This window comes from Myzus persicae, unplaced genomic scaffold (genome assembly GCF_001856785.1).
Source record: "Myzus persicae strain clone G006 unplaced genomic scaffold, MPER_G0061.0, whole genome shotgun sequence".
Taxonomy (NCBI): Eukaryota; Metazoa; Arthropoda; class Insecta; order Hemiptera; family Aphididae; genus Myzus; species Myzus persicae.
In genome coordinates this window covers 164,349-186,438 of record NW_019100925.1, presented here as the reverse complement: position 1 = coordinate 186,438, position 22,090 = coordinate 164,349, and the positions used below count along the sequence as shown (strand labels likewise).

General features: G+C 33.5%; 1 protein-coding gene across 3 annotated transcripts in view; it reads left to right on the top strand.

Moving 5' to 3' along the window:
- The window catches only part of LOC111026839 (carboxyl-terminal PDZ ligand of neuronal nitric oxide synthase protein), a 52,314-nt gene extending 34,645 nt beyond the window's left edge, over positions 1-17,669 (top strand). Inside the window, exons 4-10 of one of the 3 annotated variants that reach the window (XM_022304983.1) lie at positions 520-575; positions 759-867; positions 5,708-5,939; positions 13,950-14,122; positions 14,193-14,399; positions 15,173-15,295; positions 15,947-17,669. In XM_022304983.1, the coding sequence (XP_022160675.1) occupies positions 520-575; positions 759-867; positions 5,708-5,939; positions 13,950-14,122; positions 14,193-14,399; positions 15,173-15,295; positions 15,947-16,711 (1,665 nt within the window). In that variant the 3' untranslated portion in view covers positions 16,712-17,669. Of the gene's footprint in view, positions 1-517; positions 576-758; positions 868-4,825; positions 5,535-5,707; positions 5,940-13,949; positions 14,123-14,192; positions 14,400-15,172; positions 15,296-15,946 lie in introns of those variants that run through there. The other 2 variants (XM_022304985.1, XM_022304984.1) reach the window with 2 other exon arrangements.
- The last annotated feature ends 4,421 nt before the right edge of the window (positions 17,670-22,090 follow it).

Below are 22,090 nucleotides of genomic sequence, written 5' to 3'. Positions count from 1 at the left end.
TAATTTTATACTTGTTATGGATATAGGTGTTGAATAAAATTCAACTTCACAGTTCACATAGATACACAGAGTAAAATAATAATATTATACTAAAGTTACAGATAAAACGTGTTACTAGAAAACGGCAGATGGTTGCTTTTGTTCTTAAGAGGTATAGGGGTTGATGTTGTGTGTAGAAAAGCAAGTAATTTAAATTGTTATATGCCTTCAATTAAATTATAAACTAAATCAATTAATATTCAAACGTGTTCAAATAAAGTCCTCCATATTAATTATTATTGAGTTTAAAATAACAAAAACTTTAGTAAAACGGTCCATAATTGATTTAATTTGATTATGTTCTACACATTTTATAACAGTTTATTCCAATGTTCACGAGAAAATAAAAATAAACTGAAGACCGAAATCTCTTAGAAAATAACTTTTTTTGACAATCTTGCAACTATTATATGAATCATATTTTTTTTTTGTTTTACAAAATTCCAATAGTTAAATAATATTTGTGTGGTGTTATTATAGAAAAAACAATGGACGGACGAGAATAACCTGCTACTAATGCAACATCCTATTTATAGGTAAGCTGTTAAGTCTGTCATACATCAAAGTACGCGGTGGGTTTAAAAGTCTCAGATGAAAACTGTTTGTTCACTTTTAAACAGCTAATTTGAACTTATTTTTAATTTTTTTCCACCAAACCGTGCACTTATTAGTGATTTCGTTCAATTGTGTTCATACGACATTGTTTTTTCGAATTTTAGAATATTTTACGTTTCTCACGATTCTCAAGACATGAAAATATTCAGTTACATAGCTAGAGATGGTTCCACCAACGTGTTCAAGTGTAATGTGTTCAAGGCAAATAAAAAGGTACGTACTATTGATTTTGCAAAGATATATTAAATTTGTATATAGAAAAAATTTAAATAAATATCAGACCAAAAATATTCGGATGAACAAGATTGAATGAAGTTTGTACGAATCTGTTTTTGGCGCAAGTTGTAATGAAAACGAATAACGAAAAAAAAAATATGTAGTATATATCATATCATATATTCATATCATTATGCAGTCTATTCCGAAAAAAATCCATTTCATCCGTCCTCGTACTAGGAAAATCCGTTGAAGTCTACTTAGAGCACGTGTTCAAGTATGCTATATCTTCGTGACGTTTTCATATTATTCGTAGGCGGGGATATTATCTTTAAGTAAAAAATGTGACAGTTTTTGTGATGTGTAATCAATTATTAATGCTGTAAAATATGGGTAAAAATAATTTGGCATTGGTGCGTTTTTGATTGTTATAGAAAATCCAAAAAAACAATTTTTTTCAGCTGTTATATTCTCATAGAAGTATTTTAAAAATTTTTTCCCTATTCATTTATATAATAGTAAAATACATTTTTATAATTTATTTTTAATGTGTTTTATATATTTTTTTAAATTAATTATCACGGTGCAACGATCTCATTAAACGTACTTACAACACACGTCATCAAATGTTGTATACTTTACGTGAGTGATTGACGATCAAAGAGATTTGTAGTGTTAATCCTTTCATAATCACTATTGAACTAAGGCATAGTCGTTAATTTTTGTTTACATACCTACTCATATACACACACAACACTTGTGTTTATGAATAAATATATATAAATATAATATATCTACAACCTACTCATGTCTTCTTGATTGATTGCAAAGTTTATGGTATCTTAATAATAGATAAACATATGGTTTGAAAAAAAATCTTAACGTTCAAATTAATATTTTGCTGATTTTTTTAAATTGTTGTGATTTCTGTAATAAAAATTATTGTTTATCGACAAATAAAATGTTTGTTTTGAATCGACAATATATTTTTAATTGGCTAAAAATAGATTTAAATTATTATGATTTAGTATATTGTTTTTACATTAATTAGGTGTATTGGGTTACGAAGCACAGGCTTTAATGAAAATAAGCTCTGATTTTCATATTCCCATCAATAGATAATATTTAAATATTATTCAGTCATTTTATTAAATAAAAATATCTAAAATTGCCTCCATCTCTTGATAAAATCGGACCTATTTTTACATTTTTTTTAGAACGAAAGGTTCAAGTTTAAATTTGTAATACAAGGACATAAACTGTTAAAAAACGGTCGAAATCAAAACACAGATGGTTAAAAATAGTTTGATAATATATGTATTTTTTCCCTAAGGAAACGAAAGCTTTGTGACATTTGCTGATTGATGCATCGTTGTGCACTTTTCCCCTTTGTCATACCAACTACACCACGTGTGTCAAAAATCACTTAACAGTTTAAGCGTTTTTGTGATAAATCGACTAAAAATCAAAACTTATTGTTTCGGTTTTATTATACAGATTACAGTTGAATACAAGGGGCAATTTTTCAATACCATATTTTACTAGGTCTTCATTTTCGAAAAAAAAAATATTTATTAACTTTAAGTAAGCACACGAGTTGAATAGTGTTCACACAATTACCTTGTGTCTACCTCCTCGTGGGATTTAATTTATATCATTTAATTTGATATAAATATTTCATAAATATCCAATTCTAATATCATAAATAGTTCAATAATACTAGCATTACTAAACTATATTATAATATGAAGAGGAAAAATTATTTTTTTAAATCGCATTCAAAAACACGAAAAAAATATTCTAAATTGGTAATAAATCGAAAATCGAAATACTTGATATTATATTAAATATTTAAATGTCATCACATTATAATCATTTCAATAGCATACGTTTTTATATAGTAAATACATTAAGACAGCTTTGAGTACTTACTATAATATCCAATACTGGCCATACTATTGTAATAAATTATTCATCTTATAGTTCTTGTCTTGTCTCGTTTTTGAGATTAAGCGTACCCACGTAAATTATGAATAGACGAAAAACCTTTTTTTCAATTATCTTAAGTAAGCTACATATTGTGAACATTATGTAATCATGCAATGTAAGGTCTTCTCATCAGTTAGTGAAAAATCTTCTAAATTATATAATTGTATTGACTATTGACCCGATTGTTGCAAATCTGTCTAATTTATCATATTTTCAAACTTTGTGGTATATACTAGCAATACTTATTACTTATAACTTATAAGATATTATGATGTTTACAAATATATTTAATTTCTAGAACTCTGATCTCAATATATCTGTTAACAATATTTCATTGAAAATTAAATCCATTTAAAATAAATTAGATACCTACTAAAGATCAAGAGATCTGAACGCATTAGGGGACAAAGGTACCTCAAAGTATCTTATTCAAAATAAGTATTAAATCAATAATTGAATAATATTACCTATGTCTTTTTACTAAATTCAAATTGTATAGAAATTATAATTCGTTTAAATATATAGAAAAAGTATTCATAGTAAAATAAAAATAATAATATAGATGGGAGCATAAATATAATATGTATTATTTGATTTTATTTTTCGTTTTCTTTGGTTCCATTCAAATATAATTGTTCCTATGTTGTGGTAGTAGTATAATAAAATAATATGTAAAGTTCCGCGGACGATAAATTGAGCTATTCATCATATTGTATTCATATTATTTCTATGAAGTATAATGGTATATGCAAGATACATTTAAATTACGGGGGCGTAGTGGACAGTGGGTCCAGTGAATTCACAACATTTCATATTTTTTTATTTCCTGGTGTTCAACGCATGAAATACAATTTAGGCACGAATCGTTAAAACGATAAGACAAATTTGCCATGCCCTGTCAATGAAATTATAAATTTGCAGTTAAATCTAATGAAGTCGTGTCAATTAAATAAATGTCTTTTGACACGATATTACATTCCGCACAACGTCTAATAAATTATTTACTGATCTACACATTATAATGACACCCACACACTCCAATAGTCCACTCAATTATTTGAATATCATTGTGAGATATCTCTCATTTAATATCATCAGTTTTCTTTTTTATGTTTTATATTTCAAACAAACAAAACGTATATTAATTATATTTATTAAAAATATAACACACACAATGAGATAACTTCGTATTCTCTAATTTATATAATAACTATTAATGCTTATAAATTAATCTTCGAAGGTATAACTTCTTAAAATTTAGTGTAAAATATTAAAAACAACATTTTTTCTTGTTACAAATCATATTTATTATTTGCGTTAAGAGAATCTCAGTGCAACATTTGTTTTCTCCCTCAGATTTATGCGCGACGTAGATGAAACCCTTTCACATAAAAATTTCTTTTATGATTTTTGAGTAACCTTACAGTAAAATCATCTATTACAAAAATTATAGAGGATTTTAAGGGTATGACATATCGGATTATATATTTTATTATTATTTGACTTTGTATTCAAATTAAAAAAAAAAAAATTTTAAATTTAAATATTTAAATTGTTCTGAGACTATATTCAGAAAAATTGTCAATTGATGTGTAATTCCCAAAAATATCATTTTCTATCGATTTTGTGATTGGTGATTTTACTATATAAGATTATTCAAGAAAATAAAAAAATGATTCTGCGTAAATACGTTTTGTCTATGTTGCGAGTGGGCCAGAGAAAGAAAACCACAGTGCTCTGGCATCCTTTTAAGGTATTGAATATTTTTGCCACAAATAAAAAATGCTAGAAAAAAAAACATAAGTGTCTACTCAGAATCCACATTTCAATAGTAAGTTCGTCTCGAACTGCATTATCAACATTTTATTCGTATGCAAATCGAAGTATTAACTCTCCGGAAACTTTACTAGCACACACACACACACACACACACACACGCACGCACACACGCACACGCACACACGCACACGCACACACAGGGTTGAAAGTCTAAATTCAACATAATATTGTACGCGTGATCCGTTTATGGAGTATACATATACAAGCACACTATTATAATATTATAGTAATGTGGACATTGACAAACAGGCACGGCGCGCGCCGGACAGCCGACAGGGAACGTAATTAGGCACAGCGCCAGGGATCTGACGCTCGCGGGATCTCGCGTCGGCGGACGGGTCGGGCGGGGGAGCAGTCCGTCTGGGGCCCCCCCGGTCGTCAGATAGCGTCGGGACGCGACCGCCGACCAACGTACACGTTCGCACGCGTAAGAAGCACACGCGCGCTCTGTCACGCATACGAACGCACCCTATAACAGTATACACGGACGAGCGCGCGCGCGCTCGCAACTCGGACGCCACGGCGAGAATTAAAAAATTATAATAATATAATCACTCGCGCGCGCGTATTCTCGCGATTAGGTTTTTTCGGCCGTCCTCGCGTGCGCGCCATAATAATATCGCAACTTCGTATTGCGCGGAAAAAGTCTCGCCCGTCGCTCGTACATGGTTATCATGAGGAAAACCGTCAACGCGCCGTCGCCGCCGAACCCGGAACATCCGCGGCAAGTGCCCAGGAAGAAACTGTCGTTTCGGGAACCTGAGGTGGTGCCCCGGGGCAAGCCTCGGGTGGTGCTCAACAGGGCTGATGAATTCGAACTGGACGAAGAACTGCAGGTAACGACGAAAACATTCCCCTCATTACCCCACCCCTTCACTCAACACCCCGTTATAGTTCATTATACCGTCGTTACAATTGGTTTCGTTACATTTTTTTTTTTTCGGGGGTTTTGTTTTTCTTGTCGTTTTTTTAGAAAATGCACTATACGCCGTGCTTGTACGTGTTTCAGAGCCAAGCGATGCGAGTGGTGCGGACGGTTGGTCAAGCGTTCGAAGTGTGCCACAGAGTGAACCCGTCCGAAGACGGCGGCGACAGGGACGACGAGGACGGGACGTCGTTTAGACGTCGCGACGACGACGATGACGACGACGACGACTGCGACGACGACGACGACGATCCCCGAGGAGACGATTCGGGCGACGAAGACGACGAGGCGGACGACGGTTCCGTGTCGAAACGAGGTAAGCGATCATTGCGAATAATACATTATTTTAGACGTATTACGATAAAAATAAAAATAAATAATAACAACATAAGAGCACAAATCGTTACGAGACGGTGGAAAAACTGCACGGAGACGGGTTTTTCGGCGTTTTGCTAGAAAACTGTCATTGTCACCACGTTAAATTTAGATCTCCGTTTTGGGACCACATCCAAATGTTTTACCGGGTCTGTTTCTACTTTTTTTCTCGTTCGTTCGTTATTCATTTTTAAACGAACGGGCTTTATACGAGAACCGTTTTTAACGATATACTGTTTAAAGTAATTGTAAATCGAGCGACTTATATTATGCACCTTTAGCCGCGTATACAATGTACGTATACCAAGTATGTTGCTGTGTGCGGCAAAAACGTCTTGGCAATGCATATTTGTTACCCTTTAACATATTTTTAACGTGACCTATGCGCTTGAAATACGTTAATTTATTGCCTAAACAATTCCAGCATAGGTTCTCTTTATCTACATCTTTGTTTCGTTTCTTCTTTCCCCCCCCCCCCACCAATATTTATTCAACGCCGTCTGCTGTGTGCATTTATTTATACACAACGATTGGAACACCCGATTTTCATATAGTATGTAGATTATACACAGTTTTGAATATTAATATGGATTAACTCGAACGGGTTGAAAAATGTCTATAAATACAAAATTCTGTTTATTTCTGATCACAATTCATTCAAGCAGATGTGCTTAATGGTACTGCCTACCTATACCTTTTCCGGTTGATAAATAATAATATATGTACGAGTGCGTGTGTAATCGAATTAAGAGAAAGAGTTATACATAGAATGATTCTGTTAGTAGTTTGGTACGTCGTTTTTATCTCTGAACTTATACTCATATATATTTATAATATATGCAACTATTATTATACTTATAACTTGAGTTGTTTAGTGTTTTTGATTTTTCTAAAAGTTAAAATTTATTATACATGAATTATTTATAAAAGCTTAGAAATACGTTTGTATTTGGTTTCATAACGTTTAATGTTTAACAACCACACAATTCTGAATTCATAAAGATCCCAGAATAATGTCGGAAGTCAGAATGAAAAAATTTAGGGTATTAAAAGATATTATACAATAGAGTAGTGAACAGGCTATTTCACATGCATGAGTGCTATTCGAATTCCCTTTTAAAAAATGTATGTTATGTCCTTATCAATACCGAGTTATCCCCCGAGATCTACGATAAATGCAACGTGATCTTGTAAAATAATAATAAAAATAAAATAAAATAATAATGATAAATTTATAAATAATATTAATTTGATTAAATTGTTTTAAATGTTCCCCTAATGAGTAAATAACTCTCATCTTTAAGAAGTTAGGTTATTTATAATTGTCTTATTTTTTTTAAAAAAGAAAAAAAATACTATAATATATTATACCAATCCAATTTTTTTTACTGTAGGTATTTATATTTTATACTAAACAATGGCGTACATTGCACCATTGTTTGTAGCCACTCCCAAAATCCCCTTTTAAAGTTATACACTGACTTCTATAAATATATATTTCATGCCAAAGGAAAATATCACTGAAATGCATGAGTTGTTTTATTTACAAAAAATGTACACTGGTGTTAAGTAATTATATACAAATACTAATTAAATTTAAGTAGATATTATATAGATTATAATTCGCCTCTCGCTAAAAACACAAATTAAACACGTATTATTCTATATTTATTAAATATCCCAAATTTATTAGTTAAATTCGAAACAACAGAGATATTGTATTGATACCTATTACCTATAATGATTTTTATTTGAATTCTTAGTTGTGGCGTCCACGCATGCCAAAAATACTCCACTTGTACTATATGGACAATACAATATAGTTAAGTATACCTATATTGTAAATATTTCTTTTAACCATAGGGTAATAAAAAAAAAAAATACCTAACCCGTTAATTAATTTCAAATCGGTATTGTCATCATGGTTCTTCCTGTAACAAAATAGTCATAGTGTATTAATTTCTTGTTTTCTTATTATATCCATCCGTACAGAATTTAATTCATTAAGTCATGATTAATGAGAAAAAATATATATAAATGTAGATAAAATGTTATGTTATATACATACTTATATACTACCTCTGGTTTCTAACTAATTAATTATCAAACGTATAAGCATTTATAAAAATAAAATTTAATATCAAGATGTTCAAACGATCAAATCGTTAAAAATATTTGATGTCTCATATTTCATCACTCTTAATCTTTATAGCCGAGCCCTCATTGGGTGAATTGCTTTTATTTTAACATTAGGGTAATATGATAACTATATAATATAATGGGAGTTGTAACAGAATATATTTTACGATATAGTTTTAATGGTATATTATTTTATGTTATTAACACAATTCAACATTTCAACCACAAAAAATATCAATGAAAACTTTCAAATAACACATGTTTGTACTAATGCTATTTATGAATTCATTAAAATAAATTGTAATTTATTTTTTAATTTCTAAAAAAAGTTTAACTCACTAGGCGTGCAAATTAGAGATACTGTATGTGTTATCGATCGTGATGTAGAATAAATTATGAATATAAAATTGTCTTGTTTGTATTATAGTTTCAAATATTTGGACAAACAGGCAACGCAATTATATTATTAATGATGAACAACATCATGAGAATTATAAAATAAAATATATTTTAGAGTACCTATTCCTAGAAAAATTCTTTTTACATATTGGTTGTGTTTGTATACAAATATTTGGACTGTAGAATGGTGTTTTAGTTTAATGAAAATATTTCTTTTTTCTCTCAACGAACGGATTGTCGGTACTCGGGTTGTATTGAAACTATTAATAAATAAAAGAATTACAGGAAAAAATACATTTGAAAGTACCTACGTCATAACGTCTATCGAGAAATTTTATCTTTATGCATTTTTTCGTAGAAAACTAATGTCATTTCTAAAAAAATCAAAAAATACACGTCATTCTTACGTTTTTTAACTAGTTAATATTTCTTTGATCGTTTCGGGCTTAAATTAAACACACTATTCGGTGCTCTTGCCGGGAGACGCTTTGATAACAATTATTTCAATAATTACTTCACAACCTTGTTTCGAAATTATTACCGCAGGCTATCAAAACGAGAAAAAAATGGCAATTATCATTAGCTCGCGGACCGCTAGACTCATCGTGACGAGGAGACATTAATAAAACCTTGCTCTTGTACTATACCATTATTAATAGTGGGCTGTGGGCAGTGATTCGAACGAGCACACAGTACCCAGTAAACACATTCGCGATAGTGACCGACTACTTTTGAGTGTGAATCGGCGAAACGTCGATCGTTGTTGGTTAACGGAATCTCGGAAAAAAAAATTAACAAATAATACGATGCGCGATATCATTGCAGTATATTATAGCCTTCGCGTGGAAATGTGGAATTGGATGTATTTTGGCCTAGCACCAGCCGACCTGCCGACACACACACGCACACACACATACACAAACCCTTCATAACATTTGACGTCTGTCACTGGCCGACGGGGTAAAAGAATCGCATCTCGTGACACTTGCCAAACCCGCTCGTTTCCGTTGCCGAGCCGCAACCGTGTCTCGCTTGCTTCTCCTCGGCGGGCGCTCACTTTTCCACCGCAGCTAAATTCGGTGGTCTCGGGCCTCGACCTGACTGATCAACGTGTCGCCGCTTTTCTTCTCTCGCCGCTCAGCGACGATAATATTATCAAAACGACAATGTTAAATCGTGCGATCCCGATACACTGTTGGTGGGTTCGAGAAGCTACAGCGACGGCAACGACCGCGTATAAGATAATGATAATAACAAGTAATATAACAAGTGCCTCTCGCAAAACCGGACTTGGTATATCGCGGGCGACCCGACGACGCCACACAATGGCGACTTTTGCGCACGACGGATCCGTCTAATTTATTACAACGTACCGGTGGCTCTTTGTTCCCCGTCCGACGCAAACAATCGTCCCAGGTAAAACACGAGTACGGTACACAACAGCGCCCGTTATAATACATTATATTATTATTGTCTATAATATACGCGATGGAAATGATTATAATAATACCTAATTTAACACGTACCGCTGTCGGCGCGGAGAGCTTTTCACACACTTTTCATAAACGCGGTGGCTGGCCGGACGTAAAGTATATACCTAATAATATTATGCACATGGTGTCAGTATGATTCACCAATAATGCTCACCTGGACTATTATCCGTTATACAGTATAATGTCAAAGTTAACTATGCTCCGATACTCGTCATTCGACACATCAATAATTTCCAAAAAGGCGAGTACCTACTAATCTGGGAAAACCGGATGGGTATCGAACTGCTCACTATAAACGCCATTGAAATCAGAGTGTATGATAATATGGTCTCAACTGAAAAATTCTAAAAATCAGAATTTGAATAAATGAAAGAATAATGAAAGGATAACTTGTGGGTTTAATCAGTGGATCGCCTGTATGTACAGCGTGTGCGATCGCTTTTTAAATAATATTATTTTCATTATACTGACGTGTTACTATTCTGTATGCGATTCGGCAACGATATAGAGCCTCTGCACAATATTCCATTACACGACTTAAATACTTGATATTGATACGACTATAGTAACTAGGTACCTAGTTAACGCGTATATACAGTAGCCACGGTTACGATCATTATCGAGATGATACCCCCCGCGAGCCTATATCTCTGTGTGTATTATAACAATCGATTAACGAGTGAGTAAATAAATGTATAATATGATATTGATCATTGCTTATAAACCGCATTACACACTGTTTAAGGTTTAACACCGTTCTGTGAATAGTGCAGTATGATATGCTATACGTAGGCAGATTTTCTGTATCATTCGTGGCGGGGGGAGGNGGGGGGGGGGGGGGGGGGGGGGGGTGGCTATAGTTACGTATACAACAACATCAATAACCCGGGCCGAGCAGTTCATTATATTATACGAACAATCTTATAAATGTATGTCTGTTGACTATATTAATACAGTTTAATTGGACAGTTTGAGGGTTGATGGTAATTAGTCAAAACTCGAATTCAGTACTATTCAATAAGATACGAAAAACTTCTCTTATTTCGTTATTGACTGAATGTCTTTTAATTTTTCATAGATAGGAACAAATACAAAAAATATTTTGATGCAATATTTTGATGATCGATCCTACATAGAACACCTTTTTTACAAGATGGAGTAATAATTAAAACAATTTCGAATTATCTGATTCCCTTTTATTCGTGGTTCCGTCCTAAATCGACCATCTTTACATAAAACTCACTGTTAAATCACTCAGCTTCGTGCCGTGTCTTTTGGTGTGTAAATGCGTCTTTTACACTCAAAACATTGGTAATGATTTACTTATCAACTAAATAAATTTCAATTCGAACGACTTTCATAAAGTGCGAAAAAGCACATATTTTAGAAAACATTATAAGTTGGGATTTTCCTCTTCATCCAAGTATGGTCTTGATCGCTGTCGTTATTGTTACCATGGTTGTGTCATTGAGGTGCGGTCATAGTGGTATTTATTCTGGACCGGAACTGGTTGAGGCACAGCGTCATATTATAATATGAGTTTTGTTCCGAGTTCCGTGAGCGTCGAGTCATCCGCAGATCGTCCATAAACTCGGAAAATGTCATTAACAAAAATTGGGGAAATAAACATCGTCTGGGGAAATTAAAAACCAAAAAAATAACAAGTCGACGCCTCTGACCGGATCGACGACCTTTGTACAGTTGACATGTCGCTTAAAACGATGTATATAAATGGCTGCATACTGGTTATTGGTACATTATTATTATACTATTATATATTATATTTTGACACAAGTTTACTATTATATACTATATTTTGACACAAGTTTAACCACGTAATATAAACATAAGTAGGTATCAACATTTTTAACCATAACTACACAAAAAATAATAGTGTAGACAGTCCTAAGTATTTTATCTTTTCGATATAAATGGGAAGGAAAATGTTGATTAATACATTTTTCTAAATTCAATAAATAAACGAAATATTAATTTCATATTTAATTATCATATAAACTATATTTTATTATATTATTTTAGTATACTTTGTTATTATTATTTGAATGGCCGCAACTAGTATGTAACCTTTTTGATGGATGACCGCAACTAGTATGTAACTTTTTTGAGGGGTGACCGCAACTAGTATGTAATTTTTGATTATGACCGCAACTAGTACACACCGATATAAATATATTAGTTCATCCTCTTCCAGACTATGAGTGGGCACCTACATTTCATTGTCAACATCTTGAAATAATAACCTTGGGTCTTTTGGTTTTTACTTCCACGTGCATCCGTGGCATTTACAAAATTGTATATTATACAATTATCTGCAACGATATCAATATAAAACTTTTAATACGATAACTGGTAATATGGACTATAGTATGAATACTTTGAAATACTTTATGCGGAGTGAACATCTGTGAGGCACATTCATTTAAAACGTATACAAACAGTAACATCACTGTAAGACCACATCAATAGTTTTGTTCGTACATTTTTGATTGTTAAAGTATCGCGTACATATTTTTATTTATTTGCTAAAATTATAGATAAATCAATATTATTGAATTAATAATAGTTTTTTCGAAAAAATGGAGATCTGTGTTACTGTGTGCTAAGGGAATGGGTGGATATTTGCTCCCATCAGCTTACATCCTTGTTCTACAGTGTATGATTGACGTATCTACAGCAAGTTTACTAATCAAGACTTGCGTGTAGATTTGTTTTCGAATTGGTTTTACGGTAACATATTGAAACAACTATACTTCAACTAAGCGGATTTAGTAACGAGGTTGATAAGCTCAAACTACAAAGTCGATAAGCTGTTATCGTGAAGTTGTTTACGTCGTCAGAAATACACACACTCTCCAAACTGAATTGAAACGCGTATTCTTATATTAATATTGTTTGGAGACCCGAGGATACTCTCGCTATCAGAAAAAAAGTTTTTTTTCACCATACGAATCCCCGTAATCCATTGTCGCGATAATATTCTCTTTAACAATGTTACATAATGTCGTGCTCATTGTCATAAATATCGGTAAGACGTTGTTTGAACAATGATATATTTCTAATATGGCATCACGGGCCAACCGTAAACCGGAAAAGACGTGAAGAAACCTCCGCCGCGCCGGTTAACGAGCGGATAACATCGAAATGGTATAGTGTGCAACTGCAGTCGTGTAAAAAATTCAGTACACAAACGTATACAACATTATACTTTTTACTATTTTTTCTTTTTCTTTAGCCCCGTGCCAGTTGTACGGGATCTGATTTTTTCCTTCCTATCCCCCTTCTCCCCCAACCGTGTGGCGCGTGGGCAGCAAACTGTTCTATTCTAGTCCCTGGCTATTTGACGTCAAACTAATTGGCACCTTGCCTCGCACATATGACTCGACGTCACCGTTGTGACATAAAACCTACTTCAGTTGTGCAATGTTTTAAATTTATGCCGTGCAGGCCGAATATATAGCCTATAACTATATACCCCGTTCGATAAGTCGTGGGACAGACTGGGTTATTATTATTACAATTATAATTTTTTTTTGAACTAATTTTACAGCCATTGTGACAAAATATATTATTATTATTCTATTGGCACTCGACATTATGGCATTTGAATTTTTTATGGCTAGTTACTACTGAGATATTGGATAAGATTGCTTGACTGATTCTAGTCATCGAGATTTAAATCGATAAATAATTAACTTTCGATCACGTATTTTTACTATGTTTAAAACAAAAATAAAATAAGTAGATACTTGAAAATACATTTTCTTGAAAAAGTTATGCGTGATATTATAATTATAATATTAATATAGGTATCTATATGAATAGTTTTGTTTGAACTGGATTTTCTTGTCAGTAATTCATTTTATACAACTATATTATCATAATGTTATTTATAATTTTAGACACATTCGAAAACCAAGGTAGACTGGAAACATCTGTTGGAAACGATTCTGTTTCATCATTGGACGGAGCTAGAAGGGACGGAGGACCCAGCGACATACAACGACCTTTACGACTAGATATCATTCCACCACCATCGGCCTCGTCAGTCAACCACAGACGTTCCTCGCCAATGGTACTCCATCGGTATTGACGGTACACGTGTTTTGGTTATTAATTCATCTCTTTTCTCTAATTCCACGTAGAACGGCAGCGAAGTATTTAGCTCCCCAATGACTGAAACATCAAAGGGCGACGGTGTCCCGTTGTCCTCTTTGAGTGTACAACACGAAATGCAATTATTGCGCCAACAACTGGACCAGCAAACGCATCAGACACAAGCTGCAGTGGCTCAAGTTCACATGCTCAGAGACCAGTTGGCGGCCGAAACAACCGCCAGAATGGAAGCTCAGGTACAGGATATAATCAGTCACTTTATTTTAGCGGACCACGGCATAATATTATAACCAAATCAAATGTTTTCACACCATAAATAGTTGTTGAATGTACGGTTGATATTTTGGCATTCGTTTCAAACGATCGTAATAAATTTTGCGAAATTTCTTAATTTTCTGATCTCGTGCCAAAGTCAAAACACATTCTGTTTTATATTATAAACAACAATACCACATTCGCGACGATATAAGCTAATATTATTGTAATACTAAACACAACTCATTAGGGAAAAAAATGTAATATCGTTTTTGCAGAAGTGGTATTTTGCATATTATTATTTATATTGTTTGATAGCTGCTAACCGTGATTGTTATTTCTATATACTGATAATAATAGTTTATTACTCGATACGCCATTTTTACGGTAGGTACACGCGGAAATCATAGATCATTCTTAACATCGATAGAGCAAGTGTAAAATATAATATTACTGTATAATAATATATTAATTTTCGTCTCGTAGAGTCGTGTGTAGTCTGTATAGAGTTGAGAAAATTCGCTAATTTGTAGTTCCGTACGGCGGTCTCGTCTCGGCTATAATAATAATAGTAATGCATTATTAGCATGAACGACTGTGCTATAATTAACGCGACTAGACGTCGGCCAACGTGGTCGACCACCATACGTCGCTTCAACCATGATACTGCTATTATACTATACTCTTACTAGTAATAATAATAATAATTATAAAAGACCCTTTGTAACTTTATTTGCGTTTTTTTTTCTCGCAGGCGAGGACACACCAGCTTTTGGTGCACAACAAGGAACTGCTGGATCACATCGCCTCGTTGGTGTCGTTGCTGCACGACCAGGAAAGGATCAGAAATGAACTGCAACACCATTCGCTTCCCCCGGTAAGTTCGCCGTCCCGATCGATGTTTGTCCCTACCACAGTTTAGTCCATATGCCCTAGCCGTGTGTTATCGGCGCTATTAATTATTTGTTTTTGCAGTTGGACGCTACTAACACGTTTGGACGCGCGAGCGTATGATTTGTGTGGGTGTGTATAATGTAACAGAACGCGTGCATTCACGCGGCGCGTCTTTCGACTAACAGTATATTAATATTATAGTAAATCGTGTAGTTTACCTACCTATATAATTTACATAATACGCGTTAACTCTCTGTAATGCGTCACAGATGTTTTGTTGTTGTTGTTGTTGTTATTGTTGTTTTTTTGACACGGTTCAATGTTTTTTTATAACGCAGCTGATAACCACTACACACCGTTTGACGTGCATAACCGTTTTTCCGATAAATTGACAAATATAATAAATACCTGCCCAGGATATCCTGGACGTCCGGTACGTTGAGTTTTGTATTTTAACGCATTCTATTAATATAATAATATTATAGTGTTTTGTTATTGTTGTTGTTGTAAATTAGTTAATCGTAGACCATAATATTTCGTTAGTGTTATTATAACACAGATGTGCGTCACAAGTCTTAATTTTAATATAATATGAAGCGTAATTTTTGTTTTTGTTATTGGTGCGTACCTACAGCATCCCATGATGTGTGACTTGCCGACGCCGTCGTCGGCACCGGCGTCCTACCTGCCGGAATTGCCACCACCATCTCCCCGGCACAGGGCTCCGGCTTACCACATGCCCATGAACTTCGACTTCAACTTTAGTCAGCCCGCACCGACGGTCGACCAACAGTTTCAAGCGCAGCTGCTGCAGCGGCTCCAGTCGCTGACCGGCACGATAGCGGCGAACAACGCGGCCGCCGTAGGCCCGTACCAACAACAACAGCGACCCGCGGCTTACCAACCGCACCTGTACGCCCCACCCGCTCACCAGCAGCAGCCGTCCACTTCACCGACGCTCATCAACTGCAGGCCGTCGCCGCAGCCGTCGTACTCGGCGTCGCCGGTGGCCGGCCGCTCCACGTCCGGCGTCGACTGTTGCGGTACCGCGAATGACGGCATCATCAAACCGCTGTCCGACGACCGGCAGGTGACGGTGGTGGTGGACGACCGGACCGCCGGTGAACCTTCACCGCCGTCGCCGCATCACCCGGAACCGTCGGAACCGACGGTGCTATCGCCGCCGCCGCCCGGCAGGTTGCAAAAGTCGTTGCTGAAGGTGTCGTCGTCGTCGTCGGGCGGCGGAGGCGGTGGCGCCGGCAGAGCAGCCGGCAAAAAGACCGCGACCGTGGTCGGAAACGGTCCGATAACGAGGTCGACTAGCGAAAAGGTGCCCAACAAGAGCAACCTGATGAGCCAAGTGCACAGGACTACCTGGGCGCGGCACACCACGAAGTAGATCCGTCCTATGGAAATCCTGAGCACGTTGTAAATGTGTTTTCGTTCGTCCGCCGAGTGCAATACAAAATGTACATAATATAATATGTGTGTGCATACACATCTACCCCTACGTACAACCGTACAATATTGAGTATATGTCAGATTTACACTCGATTGCCATATAATGTCATGAGTTTTCACATGTGTCATTGATCAAGTAGGAAGTTGGGTATGTGCATATTATAATATATGTCGTATGTGTATGTATATACTATGTATATTTTACAGAATGTGTATGTATATACTATATATATATAGGTATTATATACAATGTGTGTGTACATACTATGTATGTATGTTTACATATAATAATATGTATGTGTGAACGGGATATCGGTAGAGTCGATTTTCGCGGGACAGTATATAATATAATATCATTAATAATACTATCAATATTATGACGGTCGCGAGACTTCAAACGCAACATTATAGTTCACTATTTATTCAGTCGCGAAAACGTTTTGTAATGTCGTCGATAATATTATCATATTATAATCATTATTATTATTATTATTATTATTATTATTATTATTATTATTATTATTATTATTCCGACGAAACCGATATTACGTTTTTGTTATGTATCGTAATATATATTATCATTATTATTTCCCGCTGTGCCTTCCGCCAATTCGTGACTGTTGAATTTTTATAATATAACATAAAATAAAAAAATATTTTGATACAAAAATGAATTATGAATTATTTGTTTTAGTTATATTATATTATTTTATTTACACACCTACTATATTATTAGGTATATTACTTTCGGGACGTCTGGGTTCTGATCAGTGTCTATTTCCATACATTTTTTTTTCCAAGCCGTCGACAAATTCGAGTCGATCGATATTCAATGTCATAGTATTGTACTATGAAAAACGCACGGCACATTGACTTTGGTCTTACATATAGTACGAAATTGAAAATGACGCTTGGAATGCGATGTACACCAAGTTTGGTAGCTATAATATAAGATATTTTCCAAAATACACGACGTTTATAACTTGTAAGCTTCAATAAATGTTTTGTTTATCAGTTGACAGTATGTTCGAGGTTTTATAATATTATTGGTATAATATGTGTCGTCAATGTTTATGCGAACTCTTATCAAATAAAGTCATACGCGCTCTACGACAGACTGACTATTTTATTAATGTTTTAATCTTAATGGAATTGTATTGTTGTTATTATGTTAAACCATGTATATGATTATGAATATGAAATGAAGAGTACATTATTTTTTAAATAAAATTAATATTTGTATTGTCGTATTTTTATTTATTTAAATACCCAAAATATTAAATTTGCATTGTACTTTATATAAACATTTTTTAATGATAGCACACATACATACCTATACATGGGTATTTGTTTAACTGCAGACAGCATTCCAGTTACCTACCTTTTTAATTTGTTGATGTAAATTTACCTCGAGGTAAGCTCATAAATATAAATAGAGTTGTGTGTGTTTTATTTAAACAAAAATCGATTCCGCATTTCCAAACTTAAAATGTTCGGTCTTGATAAAAGGTAAAAGTGTATTTAATTGGATACCGCTCATACCATAAGGCCACAAGTGTGCATTTAAACACACAATTTATTTTCCCATTACCGCTGTCCCATTAAATAGCCATACCATATAATATTGATGTTGAAGCCGTTCATTGGAATTTTATTGCTTCTATAAGTTTTAGTCGAGAGAAATCAAACGACTCGGCAATTTCGAAACATCAGTATTCCTGTTTTTGTTTTATGAAAATCCAACTATTCTTTTCACAACATAGTAGTTTTTTTGTTTCTATCTTGCATAAAAAATACGTTTTGTAACTTGTACCGTGAAAGCCCGGGTAAGGTTCACTGAAACACAAATCATACCTCCGTGTATAGCGCTGTAAATCTCGAAACGGGATTGTTTTTTATAATATAAAATCATATGAAATATAAAAGTACAGAATCTAATACATTTATTTATTTTTGTTTCTCTCTTACAGTTGAGTCCCGGTTCCAAGTTGTCTCGATGGTTCGAGCTGCAACCCGATTCGGATGCGCTACCGTTGTTCAGACCGGAGAGTGGGTTCGTGGACTACCCGCTGGACGACTACCAGTCCACAGACAGCCTGTTACAGAAGAACAAGCCCAAAAGAAGGTCCAACCTCAGCTTAAAACTCCGGAGAGTTACCACATTTTGACAGTTGAGCTCTCGATTTGATTTAGATATTTAACAATCGTTCATCTAAACAGAGAGACAGCCAAATGCACAACGGCGATGAAGTGCGGACCATCTATATGTTCGGAGTTCGTAATCTGATGTCAAATTAGTGTTCAAAACAGGACAATTCCCTTGATTCTTGTTTATGTAAACTTAACAATCTTTTCCTAAAAGAAAACCGCTCATGACATTCACTAGTCCTATTTATTTTTCCTGATTAAAAGGATTTCTATCATTCCACGCTAGGAAATATTCAATTTCAGACGATAATTTTAAAAATCTATCGAAGGCTACTACTATATTATAATACTATGTGGTATTGTAGTTGACTAATTGTGGTTATCTGAGCTACAAGAATTATATGGCGGTTAATACTACATTATTATTTTTTTTATCCTGTTCAACGTATTATTATTATTATTATTTGTCTTATAAGTTTTATATTGTTTTTACTCTTAAGTATTTAATTTTTAACTATATATTATTATACTATTTTAAGTAAGACGCGATCGAACAATTAATATTAATTAACAAATGTTAATTAATATGTAGTTGGAATAAGTGTCGCGAAGAGCAGGTTGCTCTACTGTTGTTTTCACATTAATGGAAAACAAACATTTGTAGAGTACCAAGCTTAAAAGTTGTACGTCGTGTGGATAATATATTAAACTCGTGTATAAAAAAAATAAGTGTATTTTAATCGTGTAAAATTAAAAAACGAATAAACAACAAAAGTTATTATGCTTAAAACGTTTATTATGATTATGTTTCGTTATTATCATTATTTATTGATGTGTAATTGAAGATTTATTGTAAATGTCTATAATTTTGTGAAAAACGCATTTTTTCTTCGATATCACTTATAAGTTTCAATCTAAAAAGATAATGTAATTATTCTCATTCAGTTTTTTTTTCAGTTTTAAAGCAATTACCATGTTTATAAGTTTAAAATGTAAGTATACACGTACAAGTACAATGAAATAATTAACTACCATTAAATAATAATTAGGTCAAGGATTCCGTTCACTTTGTCCGTACTTATATGTTCAGTTTGCACAGGAATTTCAACCACTTTCGTCATAATCAACGTCCCTATATCATATACCTTTAACATCCACAAATACCTAATTTGCTTTCACTGAACCTCTTGTCAAACATGAGAAATGCTTTTTTCGCACAATTGTCATTCCATTGCTGTTTAAATGTTTTTATTATTAAAAATAACATTTCGCTTATGCGCTATATATATTATTAAACATTTGTCAAAGCAACTGAAATAAGTTAGATGGATAATAACATAAGTGTTTACCGTCGGGTATCCCCTGCTGTGATAGTATAAGAAAATGTAAGCTTTATTTTTGAAAGTAAAATAACAGCATACAGAACATTTTTTATTTGTTCAGATGAATAGTATTTCGGTTTTCTTTGTTCAGACAAAACAATTCGTAGCAATTCTTCAGTATATAGTACATAGTACCTATATATATATATTCATATTACGCTTCAAAGCACAGTATCAATATTTTCTGAAAAGTTATTTTTCCTCGTGCAACTTATCGACAGTTGTCTAGCAAATGTTTACGTTCTCAAGATTTTCTTTATTGGCTGCGAAGACATTTAAAAAATATACTACGACTTACGAGAAATAAAAACACTGAATGTAAATCTAAATTTATCTTAAATATACTAGTGATAGCCTCAGGCTTTTTATTTTATGAACAATGTACCTACTTGATTTTGTTATACGCACTCGTTAGTTATTAGGCTTAAACATATACATAATATAGACAAATGTTATATGTTGTAAAATAAAATAAATGTCTATTAAAATATTACCATTTGTTTAATAGGTACTGTTGAGTGTTGGTGCCTATTTGTATTATAATTTTTAATTTGATTGTTACATAATATTAGTTATTGCCTTAACATATTTTAGGCATTTTAACGAAAAAGAAAAAAAACACAAGTATATTTAAATTGAACCCTTAAGTATAAAGTTCTTTGTATATAAGTTAACATTTTACTTTCCGTGATTTGACCGCAGAAAACTTATTAATGCCATAATTAAAAAATATTTTTGAAGCCAATATGTTTTCCATCGATAGAAGAGGGAGTGAACTAATCGTTTTTTTCCAGTTTTTTATTGCTGCCATGTTGAATTCGCCAGTTTATTGAAATACCATTCTACTTCTGCTACAGTAATTGCCACTCGCTGTTATATAGTACAAGATAATCAAAAACTAATATAGACTTTTCAAAAAATGGATGAACATATTACAAAACATATTATAGTTATTTAATTCTTTGAAGGTATTTAATTGGTTGTATATCCAATATTGATGAGGTTTACACTTTTTTTATGTTCAAGTTTTTAAAACTAATCCTTAACCGATTTTGAGTCTAAAACTCTAGAATAATTTTTTTTTGGTAAAATTCAAATATTTCAATAGGTACCCTTATTCTTTTATTTTTCACATTAAAAACACAATATATGTTATGAGTAGGTAATAAAAACTGAAAAACGAAAAAAACTATTGTGTGAATACAAGTTCTACTATTATTTTACACAATTTGAGATGAGTACATTTTCATATTTATTTTGTTGGTACAAAGATTGTGCATTTTTATTAGTACTTACCTATGATGTATGCTTTTCAAGGGTTTTTTTTAATCCCTGGAGTAACATTCAACCACGGCCACGTTCCGAACTTGTCTACTTAATCAAACACGTTTACATAATTTGATAAAAAATATAGACCCTATTTGTCTATTCTTCCTTGGTAGTAAAAATAAAAATAACGAAATGAAGTCAAAGGGACTGTTTCAGGTTCCCACTAGCCAAATGATAACTACCAAACGTTTTGTACAAGTTATTTCTATGGAGAAAATCTTAAAAATGTCTACACAACGTAACGTAATAACATATTAATAATTATTATAACGAGTTAATATTATGAATTATAATAATTGAAACTAAAAAAAAAAGTCGTTTGTTGACTACACAGTGCACACACATCTCATTCATTGCAACCGTGAGGTAAGTACAGTACTTTACAGTAAATTAATCATCAAAAAGATACAATTTTATTACCTATTTAAAACAAATAGTTTATTTAAAATTAAATAGTT